The 13,856-nt window shown below is 42.6% G+C and overlaps 1 protein-coding gene across 1 annotated transcript; it reads left to right on the top strand.

The window, feature by feature from the left end:
• The first annotated feature begins 1,287 nt into the window (after positions 1 to 1,287).
• On the top strand, positions 1,288 to 9,526 carry LOC140191411 (large ribosomal subunit protein uL14). Its single transcript, XM_072248819.1, has 5 exons — positions 1,288 to 1,378; positions 4,429 to 4,512; positions 4,763 to 4,891; positions 8,521 to 8,634; positions 9,382 to 9,526. Exons 1-5 carry the CDS (start codon positions 1,366 to 1,368, stop codon positions 9,462 to 9,464), a joined length of 423 nt encoding a protein of 140 aa, XP_072104920.1. The 5' UTR covers positions 1,288 to 1,365; the 3' UTR covers positions 9,465 to 9,526.
• Positions 9,527 to 13,856: the final 4,330 nt, after the last annotated feature.

Here is a 13,856-nt window from a genome sequence, read left to right as displayed (position 1 = left end):
AAATGAACGGGGTATACATTGTCCCAATAGCAATGTCTAGAACTGGTGTTATCCCAAATTCACCACATAATAACATCAAACAGTTAGGAATACACAGCAACATCTATGTACATCTTCAACTACTGCACAGAGTCTTGTCATCTTCAGAAGTATTCTGATGACTCTGCCATAGTTGGATGCATCAGCAAGGGAGATGAGGCTGAGTACAGAGCTACGGTAGGAAACTTTGTCACATGGTGTGAGCAGAATTATCTGCAGCTTAATGTGAAAAAGATTAAGGAGCTGGTGGTAGACCTGAGGAGAGCTAAGGTACCGGTGACCCCCGTTTCCATCCAGGGGGTCAGTGTGGACACAGTGGAGGATTACAAATACCGGGGATACGAATTGACAATAAACTGGACCCGTCAAAGAACACTGAGACCTCTCTATTTCCTGAGGAGACTGATGTCCTTTAACATCTGCCGGACGATGCTGAGGATGCTCTACGAGTCTGTGGTGGCCAGTGCGATCATGTTTGCTGTTGTGTGCTGGGGCAGCAGGCTGAGGGTAGCAGACACCAACAGAATCAACAAACTCATTCGTAAGGCCAGTGATGTTGTGGAGATGGAACCGGACTCTCTAACGGTGGTGTCTGAAAAGAGGATGCTGTCCAAGTTGCATGCCATCTTGGACAATGTCTCCCATCCACTACATAATGTACTGGGTGGGCACAGGAGTTTGTTCAGGTGCCCAGAGACTCATTCCACCGAGATGCAACACAGAGCATCATAGGAAGTCATTCCTGCCTGTGGCCATCAAACTTTGCAACTCCTCCATTGGAGGGTTAGACACCCTGAGCCAATAGGCTGGTCCTGGACTTATTTCATAATTTACTGGCATAATTTACATATTACTATTTAACTATTTATGGTTTTATTACTATTTAATTATTTATGGGAAACTGTAACGAAAACCAGTTTCCCCCGGGATCTATAAAGTATGACTATGACGATGTAAATCTTCAGTAAACCACAATACCACTAGAATAGTCTGACAAGCACTGCAGAGAGCGCTGGGAATTAATTAGTTTTATTTTAAAAAATAATCTTTATTCTTGATAAACAAAATCTACAATAAAAAGTGCTAAACTCTTTAGATTCTTAATGACATTCAGTACTGTTAACACTTTCGAACTACAACCAGCATTGGGAATTCAACACTGCAGTTCCAAATACTTCCGCTTCTTCGCAGTTCCTGGTCGCACGTGATACGGGCCAATGATCTCATTGGTGACACGTTCAGCTGCGCATTGGCGTCATCGCACGGCGCACGGCCCGTCGATATATCCCATAATCCAAGGCGCCTGCCCTCTCTCCCTGTGCCACAATGTCGAAGAGAGGTAAGCGGGAGGAGAGGAGCGGCGTTATCCGCTGCCATCCTCACTCCTGGTAGGTAGGACGCGCTGGTTCCTGTTCGGGTTATCTGTGTAACCTTACACCCGTCTTGTCACTGGGGTATTTGTAGATCACCGATGGATTTTAGATGTGTAGCCGGGGCGCGGGGTTGTGTATCGGCTGACGGCCATGTTAGAGTGGCCTGGTGTGGAGACGGCGCTCCTCCCCGCCGCCCAGCTAAGTACTCTGGCTGTTTCTGGGGAATCGGGCCTTTACTTGAGCCCGGGCTATGGAGACGTTGATCTGGGTAGAGGTGTTGGTGAGGAGGGGAGGAAAGCAAAGCTCCAGGTCCCCAGACGCGCTGGTTGTTGAACATGTTAGCTGTGGAGCACGTTATGGGCAAAGTAAACTAGTGTCAAAAGTGAGCAGCTTTGTGTGTAGGCTTTTAAGGCCCTCTTTCAATTACATTGAAATGTTGAAGGTAATTTCTCAGTGGGTTCTTCTATATTTTCTATGCTCCTTGTATTGGGGTGCCTCTGTTCTGTGGAGCCACTGTCAGTGGAAGTAAATAAAATGATCCTAGAGCACTGCACAGAGGCTGTAAATGATCTGGTGGATCTTGAGTGGTACAGGGTTTCAACCTGAAGCATTGACAGTCCCCACCTCCCCACAGTTGCTGTAGGTTCCAATAACTGTACTCAGTAATATGTACAGGGCTGAAGCAGCAGACAAATTCCAGCTTGGGTTTACAATGAACTTGAGTATATCTGCTTTTAATTAAACAATACAGGCTCTTTGGCACACACACTTCCATTGACCCATTAACCTACTCTGGATCAATCTAACCCTTCCCTCCCAAGAAGCCCTACAATTGTGTGTCTTAAATCTCCCAAATGTATCTGCATCACAGTGTATATGAAAACACTACTTCTGTCACCCCCTGCCCCCCCCCCCCCCCCCCACCATCCTTATAGCACCATAGAACATTACAGCACAGAAACAGGCCTTTTGGCCCATGGCTGTGCCGAACCATTTTTCTGCTTAGTCCCACTGACCTGCACCTGGACCATATCCTTCCATACACCTCTCATCCATGTACCTGTCCAAGTTTTTCTTAAATGCTAAAAGTGAGCCCGCATTTACCACTTAATCTGTGTGAAGAAGCCCCCCCCCCATGTTCCCTTTAAACTTTCCCCCCCTTAACCCATGTCCTCTGATTTTTTTTTCTCCCTTAGCCTCAGTGGAAAAAGCCTGCTTGCGTTCATTCTATCTATACCCATCATAATTTTATATACCTCTATCAAATCTCCCCTCATTCTTCTACGCTCCAGGGAATAAAGTCCTAACCTATTCAACCTTTCTCTGTAACTGAGTTTCTCAAGTCCCGGCAACATCCTTGTAAACCTTCTCTGCACTCTTTCAACCTTATTAATATCCTTCCTGTAATTTGGTGACCAAAACTGCACACAATACTCCAAATTCGGTCTCACCAACGCCTATACGACCTCACCATAACATTCCAACTCTTATACTTAATACTTTGATTTATAAAGGCCAATGTACCAAAAGCTCTCTTTATGACCCTATCTACCTTGGACTCCACTTTTAGGGAATTTTGTATCTGTATTCCCAGATCCCTCTGTTCTACTGCACTCCTCAGTGCCTTACCATTAACCCTGTATGTTCTACCTTGGTTTGTCCTTCCAAAGTGCAATACCTCACACTTATCTCTATTAAACTCCATCTGCCATTTTTCCAGCTAGTCCAAATCCCTCTGCAAGCTTTGAAAACCTTCCTCACTGTCCACTACACTTCCAGTCTTTGTATCATCAGCAAACTTGCTGATCCAATCTACCACATTATCATCCAGATCATTGATATAGATGACAAATAGCAATGGACCCAGCACTGATCCCTGTGGCACACCACTAGTCACAGGCCTCCACTCAGAGAAGCAGTCCTCTACTACCACCCTTTGGCTTCTTCCATCGAGCCAATGTCTAATCCAATTTACTACCTCTCCATGTATACCCAGCGACTGAATCTTCCTAACTAACCTCCCATGCGGGACCTTGTCAAAGGCCTTACTAAAGTCCATGTAGACAATATCCACTGCCTTCCCTTCATCCACTTTCCTGGTAACCTCCTCGAAAAACGAATAGATTGGTTAAACATGACCTACCACGCACAAAGCCATGTTGACTCTCCCTAATAGGTCCCTGTCTATCCAAATACTTGTAGATCCTATCTCTCAGTACTCCTTCCAATAACTTACCTACTACTGATGTCAAACTTACCTGCCTATAAATTCCCGGATTACTTTTAGAGCCTTTTTTAAACAACGGATCAACATGAGCTATCCTCTAAACCTCCGGCACCTCACCCATAGATCCAGGGCCCCTGCAATTTCAACACTAGTCTCCTTCAAGGTCTTTGCCTCATTACCTTAAAAATTTTGGCCCCTTATATTAGCTATTTCCAGCTAGGGAAAGAAGTCTTATCATCAAGCCCACCTCTGATACTTTGCTCCAAAGAGATGAGCCCTGACTTGCTCAACCTATACTCATAAGACATGCTCTCTAATTGAGGCAACAGCCTGGTAAATCTCTTCTGCACCCTCTAAAGGTTCCACATCCTTCCTATAATGAGGTGATCAGAACGGAACCCAATGCAGCAGGCTGAACCCGGGGTTAAGTGGGCAGTGGTTGTTCATGTGAGCAGTGGATTGGGGCATTACATTCTAGCATGTAGAATAAATATGATCTCAGTGTAGGTGCTATTTTGACATTTCCACTGGTTGATGGTCTGTCTCAGGCTGTGCTGAAAATTTCTTCAGCGGATGTTCTTGAACCTCCACAGCCCTTGGAGAGAAGCCAATGATTGTAGGTATTAAAATTGAGGAATGTTAGTTAATGCAGGGAAGTGGCACTTAGATCCAAGATGAGTCGGGTGTGAAAGACCAACTGGCCAAGCAGTAATTTTTGCAGCTGGGTATCGTCTGCCCATTGTCAAATCTTTCACTCATCACTTAAAACCTTGTTTTGGTTTGTTGCAGGTCGTGGCGGGTCATCCGGAGCGAAGTTTCGCATCTCCCTCGGTCTTCCCGTGGGGGCTGTGATCAACTGCGCCGATAATACGGGTAAAGTTCTTTTGACTGTCGGGTACAAGGAGCAGCAAGCAATCTCTGAGTTATTTTTTATGGGGTAGAATAGTATAAAAAGTATATTTAGCATTAGGCAAATTATTAGTGATTATATTAACTATCTTAATGCAGAGACTATTTGGTCATTTTGAATCATACAGGCATAAAGTACTGAAGCTGCAGATTTGATTTTGGATGATGGTTATTGCAAAGCAGTGTGTTTCATCAGATTATTGACTGCTTTCAGGTGCCAAGAATCTGTACATCATCTCTGTCAAGGGGATTAAAGGCCGGTTGAATAGGTTGCCAGCTGCTGGTGTTGGAGACATGGTCATGGCTACTGTAAAGAAAGGCAAACCAGAGCTCAGGAAAAAGGGTAAGTAACCTCCAAGTTGGAATCAAGAGGATGTTGCACCATGCCAGTAAGTAAGTCAGCAGATTATGCGAGGAATGAAGCAGTATTGTAGTTGAGTTGGCTTTCCAACAAGTGATCCGGAATGTCAATCTGTTCATTTTCAAGCCACCAACTTAGCTTGTTGGGAAGTAAAGAAGTGGTTTGTTACTGTATGGTAGGATGACTTCAAGAATCATGGAGATCATTTCTGAGTAGCCATTTCAGATACTGGATATTACACGAGTGTGTGATTTGTGTTGGAGTATGTTCTTTTAAATTGCCTGACATTGTTCCAGGTCCCCTGTAAGTTGAGGGTTAAAATTGACAAGTATTTAGGGTGAAAAAAGCTTACAATTCAGCGTCTAGATGTGTTTGGCGTGTCCTGGGGTTGCAAGGTGGTTTTTTTTTTTGTGGTTTGGAACCTTGAAGACAGTTCTCAAGTCAGACCTTGAGGAACAAGTTAGCTTCTTAACAAATGACATGGAATTCTTTTGGACAACAATTCTTATGTCAACCATGGTGCTGACCTGAGTCCAATTTACCTGTGTTTGTCCCACATACTAATCCTTTCCTATACGGAGCAGCACACACTAAATGCAGGAGGAACTTCGCAGGTCAGGCAATATCTATGGAATTTTAAGTATTATAAATGTATCTGCCTGTACTACTTCATGTGCCAGCTCTTTCCATCTACCCACCGTGCTCTGTAGGGGAAAAGCTGCCCTGGGGTCCCCTTTAAGTCTTTCCCCTCCCACAATAATCCTGTGCCCTCTAGTTTAGTCTCTTATCCTATGCCCCTCATAATTTTATCAACTTCTCTATGGTTACGCTTGCACTTTGGCCTCCTTCACGCAGGCAAATTGATTCTCTCGCCTCCTTGCTACTCAACGCTCCCAGTTCCGGCAGTTCTGTTGAGGAAGTTTTCTGTGCCCTCTGACTTAATCTCAAATGTGCTCTTCATGTCTTTTGCACCTGCAACTTGATGTCCAACTCTAGTACACATTGTCCTGACTGAAAGTGAGTGTACCATGTGCCTTCTTCAGCACGCTGTTTGCTGTTATCACTTCAGGGGACTGTGCACCCCCAGACCTTGTTCTCCGGGCCCTGCCATTAACTGTTCTGCTCAAGTTTAACTTAACAATGTCCTTTTATTTTGTGTAGCTCACTCGCAGTGTGCGCAGTCACCATCCTAAAAGCACTTGCATAGTCTATTCTTTGGCTTTGGTGAGTTGTCGAGGATGGGGAAAGTAATTCATTGCTTTAGGGTGAGATTGCAGATGCATTGTGCTGTATATCCTCAATCTGCAATGGAACAGTTGGTGCAAAGATTTGCATTAATGTAACACTTCCGCAACCGGGGGACATTGCAGGGTGCATTTGACGTTTAGTTGCTGTTGTATTGAAGAGAAGCCAGTAGCAGCCAATTTACATATAGCAGGATTGCACAAATACTTCTGTGTGATTGAGCCCGTTTTAGTTGATACAAGCCACATCACAAAACAACTTGAATTGCCATAGTTCCCTTTGTCATCAGTTACACTTCCTTCTGACGGAGGGCTGGAAGGTTGTGGTCTTGGACTACAGCTTTTGTGATCAAAACCACGAGGTGTAGCAGTGGAATTAGGCTTTTAGTCCATCAAGTCTGTGCCTCCATTTCATCATGGCTGATCCAATGTTCCTCTCTTCCCCAATCTCCTATTTCTCTGCATATCCCTTCATGCCCCGACCAATCAATAATCAACCTCTGTCTTAAGTATACATGTAGGCTTGACCTCCACAGATCCACATTCTGGCTAAAGTTGTTCCTCCTCGCTCCTGTTCTGAAAGGACATCCCTCTATTCTGTTCTGTTCTTGGACTCTTCCCACCTTCATATACAAGCCATTCAATCCTGGAATATTTTTCATGAACCTCCTCTGAACCCTCTCCAGTTTCATTCAGCTCATCTTTCGTAAGATAAGGGACCCAAAAGTGTTCATAATACTCCCAAGTGAGGCCTCACTGGTGCTTTATATAGTCTCAGCATTGCCTCTTGCTTTTATATTCTAGTCCTCTTGAAATTAATGCTAACATTGCATTTGCCTTCCTCAACACAGACTCAACCTGCAAATTAACCTTTAGGGAATCCTGCACAAGGACACCCATGTCCTTTGTGTCTTAAGTTTTAGTATTTTCTCTCCATTTAGAAAATGGTCAACCCTTTTATTTCATCTACCACCTCCACTGCATCTGGCAATGAATTCCACAGATTTACCGCCGTCTAGCTAAAGAAATTCCTCCTACTCTGTTCTGTCATGATGTCCTGATCTGAGGCTATGCCCTCTTTGGGCCATTATAGAAACGTGAGGTAGCAGCGCATCCAACTTTTTAGTCTCTGGAAGAGGGGACAGAGTGTAATGTATCTAAGTTTGCTGATGACACTAAATTGAGTTGAAGAACAAATTGTGCGGAGAATATTGAGTCTGCAAAGAGATATATAGATAGGTTAAGTTAGTGGGCAGCTGGAGTACAATGCTGGTAAATTCAAGGTCATCCACTTTGGAAGGGAAAATGGAAGATCAGATTATTTAAATGGTAAAAGATTGCAGGATGCCACTGTGCTGAAGGATTTTCGGAGTGCTTATGCATGAATCGCAGAAGGTTGCTTTACAGGTACAGCAGGCTGTCAAGAGGCAAATGGAATTTAGACCTTCATTGCTAGAGGGATTGAATGTAAGAGCAGGGAGGTTATGCTGCAACTGTGCAGGGTACTGGTGAGGCTGTTTCTGGAGTACTGTGTGCAGTTCTGGTCTCCTTAATTGAAGTATTTTCTGGCTGAGGAGTTGGGGCAGGGTAGGCTCACCAGTTGATCCTAGAGATGAGAGGGTTAGACTATGAGTAGAGCCTGGGACTGTACTCACTGGAATTCAGAAGGATGAGAGGAGAATCTTGTAAAAAAAATTGTGAAAGGGATGGATAAGATAGAGGCAGGAAAGTTGTTTCCGCTGATAGGTGAGATTAGAACTAGGGGACACAGCCTCAAGATTGGAGGGAGTAAATTTAGGACGGAGATGAGGAACTGCTTTTCCCAGAGAGTGATGAATCTGAAATTCTCTGCCCAATGAAGCATTGGAGTCTAACTCAGTAATTGTATTTAAGACAAGGTTGGATAGATTTTAGGGGAATTGAGGGTGAAAGATGTGGCCATGGTCAGATCAGCCTTGATCTTGTTAAATGGTGGAGCAGGCTTGATGGTCCAGTTGGCCTACTCTTGCTCCTATTTCTTGTCTCTTTTGTTATGTTCTTTCATATTTAGACATGAAAATTGTAAGCATTACACTATTGTCGTTTGTCAGCACCCAAGCCAAGCATGGCCGATTTGGGGAAACTTGTACTGAGTCTAGGATTTTGTGGTTGATTGTGTTGTGTACTAGCTTGCCTGACCCAGAGCAGAGGTGTACAGAAATCTATGCACTCCTGGTTTAATAGCTGCAGATGTTTTGAGACTATAAACTGAGCCAGCATTTGTGGGGTGAAAATAAGATTGGTCAACAGGCTCAGGCAAGAACAAGCAATGTTTGTTGCGATGCAGTATCAATTTTACACTTGTATTTTCATGTGGTTGTATTACAGTGCATCCAGCAGTGGTGATACGGCAGCGGAAAGCGTATCGGAGAAAAGATGGGGTGTTCCTTTACTTTGAAGACAATGCAGGAGTGATAGTAAATAACAAAGGAGAAATGAAAGGTATGGTAACTGGGTTGGAATTGGCCCTTTGCAGCAAATTTGAAGCTAATGTTTAAAGCCTAGCTTGAATTTGCGGAATATCCTGCCCGTCAGCATAGAACCACTTTTTGCAATGACTTTTCCATTACAGATCATAATGTTGGATCTGTCAGCTTGTTCATTTCCTCCTTAAAAAGCACTTGCTTTGTCTGTTCTCAGTGGCTCAGTGAGTTGTCGAGGGGAGGCAAAGGAACACATAGCTTTTGGGTGAGGTGGCAGCTGCCATGTGCTGTTTAATCTCAATCAGTTATGTGACATTTTCTGTAGAGTCACTTTCCCACATCGGTAAACCTGAGACATTTGGGTTGGTGCTGCTAAAATGAGTTAATTCAGTGTTACAATCAATTTACATAAAGATTCTCGGTTTCTCAGCTGGTTTCATTGGAGGATTGTATTTCTTTTGGCTTCCACTTCTAGGAAAAATAGAAAGGGAAGTGGGTTCTATCCAGTCACCCCTAAAGTTTTAATCTGAGTGGAGAACTAGCAACAGCTTGTAACCAGTTGAATTTGTCCCGTTGGTTCTGCTGCTGTTGATCTTTTCTGCAGCATCATGTAGATGTGGTCATCAATTGCGTTCGTGGTGCTGCAGGTGTGAACCTAACGCAATTTTAATGTGGCTTGTCTGCTTCCATTCTTGACCCTGTGGAAATGAGTGTTTGGTTTGTCATTTCCCTGTTCTCTTGATCATTGTTCTGTTTTCATTTCTAGGCTCTGCAATCACAGGCCCAGTTGCCAAGGAATGTGCAGATCTTTGGCCCAGGATTGCTTCCAATGCTGGAAGCATTGCATAAGAACTGTAAAGGTTTAAGCTGTCTATACAATTCAATAAATTTTTACCCATCTAGAAACACGATTACTGATTTTTTGAGTTTTATTTACAGTGTTCTGTAAATAGAAGTTAAATATAAAGTACATCAGATGAAAAGTCTTAAGTGAGCTCGGGTGTGCAATGAAAAACTTGCGAAAGGAACATTCTGGCATTGCGTGATGTACATTGTTACAGTTGAATGATCACAGGCATAACATGTAAGCTGCATTCACAAGTAAAACAATTGTCTTCAAGAAAGAACACAACTTGGACAAAAACAGTTAATTTAAGTCGTGATGGAATGCACTCCTTGTCTTTGCTTTCTGGTATAATTAATATTTTGTGTATTGTCTGTATCTACCTGTCTGATGCTGCTACAAGCTTCCTGTAGTTATGCATGTGATACTAGACACAGCTTAAAAGTTCAAGGTGAAGTATGTATGTCACCATAAACAACCCTAAGATTCATTTCCTTACATACTCAGTAAGTCCAATAAATGCAACAAATCAATGAAAGACCACACTGAACAAGATGAACAAACAACCAAATGTGCAAGACAACAAACTCCAAATACAAAAGATAATACAAGCCTGAGCCAGTTTCGGAGTCAGCTGTAAATTACATTATGGCTGATGCATTATTACAGATGTGATAATCCATGATAACTGGTTATAATAATGCAGGATAAACAAGCAAGATCAACTTAATAGTCATCCCAAACATACATAACTTACAGAAATCAATCAGTGAAAAACAACAGAAAATGCTAGGTTAAGAGGAAATTGAAAGACTTTGGAACAGCAATATCCATGTGAACCTTCAGAAAGCCACAATAGTAAACACCATTAGAATAGCCTGAAAGTTACTGGCAAGTGATAAATGCGTATGCTTGGCTACGCTCGCACCTCAGGTTTTACCAGCTTGAGTGGAGACCAAAAGTGTTTGGGTGGTGCGAAAAATTCAGTGAGCTGGCAAGTGAGGTTGAGTGAAATTATCCACTCTGGTTCAGGAGCTTGATATTTCAGGGGTAATGACTGTTACTGAACCTGGTGATGCAAGTCCTGAGTCATCTGTACCTTCCTGATGGCAGCAGTGAGAAGAGAATATAGCCTGGAAAGTGGGGGTCTTTGATCATGGATGCTGCTGGCCTGTGACAGCGCTCCTAGTGGATGTGGTCAATGGTGGGGAGGGCTTTACCTGTAGTGGACTTGATTCGAAAAACAAATTCTCAGATGAACCTATTCCAGATAAAGACCAGAAACTGGAAACATTGACTTCCCTCCTCCTCCTCCTCCCCCCCCCCCCCCCACCCCGTCCACAAATGCTATCCGATGTTCCTCCAGGCTTCTCTTTGTTCTGGATTTCAGCAGAGATGCTGTACCTATGCTGAATTCCTGACAAACATTACAGATAGTGCTGGGAATGAATCAGCTTTATTTCAAAAAATGAACTTTGTTCTTGATAAAAGCTACATACAAAAAAGTGCTAAACTCTTTACATTCTTAATGATATTAAGTAGTGTTTGAACCCTCCTTCCTCTGGCTTTTCGGCACGGACTAGAAGGGCCGAGATGGCCGAGTTTCCATGCTGTAATTGTTATATGGTTAATGAAGGTTGACAGTCCAAATTATAGGTTCATTACCGCCACCAACTGGACTGGAGTGTGAGGTATAGAGTTGGGAATTATAACCTCCACTAGTTCTTCATCAGTGTTGTTAAGGCGTATGGTGTGTGGGAATTCCTCAACCATGGGATTGAGTTCAAGAGCCATGAGATAATGTTAGAGCTATATAGGACCGCACTTGGAGTACTGTGTTCAGTGCTGGTCACTTCACGACAGGAAGGATGTGAATACTATAGAGATAGTGCAGAGGAGATTTACAAGGATATTGCCTAGATTGGAGGGCGTACCTTACGAGAATAGTTTGAGTGAACTTGGCCTTTTCTCCTTGGAGTAACGGAGGATGAGAGGAGACCTGATAGAGGTGTACAAGATGATGAGAGGTATTGATTGTGGGATAGTCAGAGGCTTTGTCCCAGGGCTGAAATGGCAAACACAAGGGGCATAGTTTTAAGGTGCTTGGCAATAGGTACCAAGGGGATGTTGGGGGTAAGTTTATCCACATGGAATGCCCTGCCGGTAGTGGTGGTGGAAGGGGATACAGTAGGGTCTTTTAAAAGCTTCTTGGATAGTAGATACATGGAGCTTAGAAAAATAGAGGGCTATGCGCTAGGGAAATTCTAGCCAGTTTCTAGAGTAGGTTACATAGTCGGCACCACATTGTGGGCCGAGGGGCCTTTAATGTGCTGTAGACCTCTGTTCTATATTCATCAACTGAAAACTAAATTACCCCAAAAAACCCAATTGATTTTAAATAATGAAAGACAATATTGTGAATTAAAGTCATTTCCATAACTTCGTAAATTTTAGTTGAAAACTATCAACCCCCAAAGTTAGTACTGCAGCCTGCATTTGCTTTCTTTCAAACTTGAATGCTTCACATTGTAAAGAATATGTTCAACTGTTTCATAACGATGACAAAATCTACACATCCCAGTATGACTTGTCTCTTTCTACTGTAGGCCACAAACTTATCAATCACCCCTGCTGTGGACACTTTCAGGAGGTCCAAGACGCCGACTTCTACAAAGAAGGGATCCGTATGCTCCACGACTGCTGGACTAAGTGTGTAAATGTAGGAAAAATAAATGTGCTAGGTTTTCTAAAATTGACTCCTTCTACCCTAGGCCACGAACTTATCAATCACCCCTCGTAGTTCCTTCCCTTCTTGTCCTACCCCCTTCTCACATCAATCCAACCGTTTGATGTATTCTGTAAAGGTGTCTCCCCTTATGTCACACAGGTCTTTCCATAATCCCCAAGTTCTTAGCCCCACCGTCCCCTTAGCTTCTGATTTGCAACCTCCACAACTGTAAAGGTAATTGTTGTATTTCAACAAGTAAAGCTGAAACAGGGGATAACCTTACCGCCCACAACAGTCTTATAGTCTGAGCTTGTATCACATCCAAGCATTTTCAATTTGAAGACAAAGCTGATTGATAAATCAGAGTCATAATCAAGTATCGATCTAATTAAAGAAATATAGTCAACAGAGATTTTCGTATAGCACCCCAAGAATACCTACATAGACATCCAAGGATATTTAATGCCCCTTTACATTTGCCCCTTACTGATATGGTGCTTCCATGTCAACTTATTATCTAGCCACGTCAAGAAATCTTACCACTGACCACCTTCAAGAGCGTGACCTTGTAATTTCAAATTAAGTGTTAGATCTATTGATCCTCTTTGAAAAACATATAACATGTGTTTTAGCTACTGAAAGCTTAAAACCCCATCTATTTGCCCACTGTTCAATCTTATTGATCGCTAATTGCATCCTATATACAGTTAAATTGATTCTTTCCTCTGATCCATAAAGCGCCATCATCTTCAAAAAGTGATTTACCCATCTCAGAGAAATCAACATTAAACATAATATTAAACAATAAAGAGCTACAAATACTGCCTTGTGGGGTCCCATTCTCAATCTCGTAGAAGCCAGAATACATCTTACCTACCCTTACCTGCATTGGCCATCCAAATAAAAAAACTCAGAAAAAGATCATATCGCCTTTTTCTCACTGCTAATTTCCATAATTTAATCAAATCTTTATTTACCTGTGCTTTCCTAATATCATCCTCCAAACATAAAACTGTCATTCTACCCTTCGAAATCTGCTCTGATAAAACGCTAAATCATCTTTTTTCTAAAACGTAATTTAACCACTCTATTACCATACATTCCATAAGTGATGTTGGTTGAAAACTAGAAGGAACCGACAGTGGGGTTTTCCTGATTTTAGAATAGGCACTACTGCCACGTGAACCCTACAACCAGCACTGGGAATTTAATACTGCAGATCCTAATACTTACGCTTCTTTGCTGTTCCTGGTCCCTCTCCAGACAGGGACCAAAAGCATGGTTAAATAAATAGGCTTTGAGCTGTTGTTTAAAAGTGTCAACTGAGTCTGCACCCCTTATGCTTTTAGATATTGAGTTCCACAGTTTAGGAGCATACTTCAATAAAGCTGATCTGACAATTAGTGTTTGAGGGAGATTGTTGAAATTGAAGAGACCAGCAGAAGAAGACCTGAGAGCTCAAGCAGAAATCAAATGAAAGCAATTCTGTGATGTACTCTGGTCCCAGAACATTGAGAGCTTTAAAAACAAATAATAGAACTTTACAATACATTCTGAAAGATACAGGGCTCCAATGCAGAGTAGTTAGGACCAGAGTGATATGCTCCCTCATCCTGGTTTTAGTTGCTAGCAAAAAAAAAAACTTGCTCTCTTCTTGATATTATGGTAA

This window comes from Mobula birostris, chromosome X, assembly GCF_030028105.1.
Source record: "Mobula birostris isolate sMobBir1 chromosome X, sMobBir1.hap1, whole genome shotgun sequence".
Lineage (NCBI taxonomy): Eukaryota > Metazoa > Chordata > Chondrichthyes > Myliobatiformes > Myliobatidae > Mobula > Mobula birostris.
Note: the sequence above shows the minus strand (reverse complement) of the source record. Positions and strands in the feature narration are given on the sequence as shown.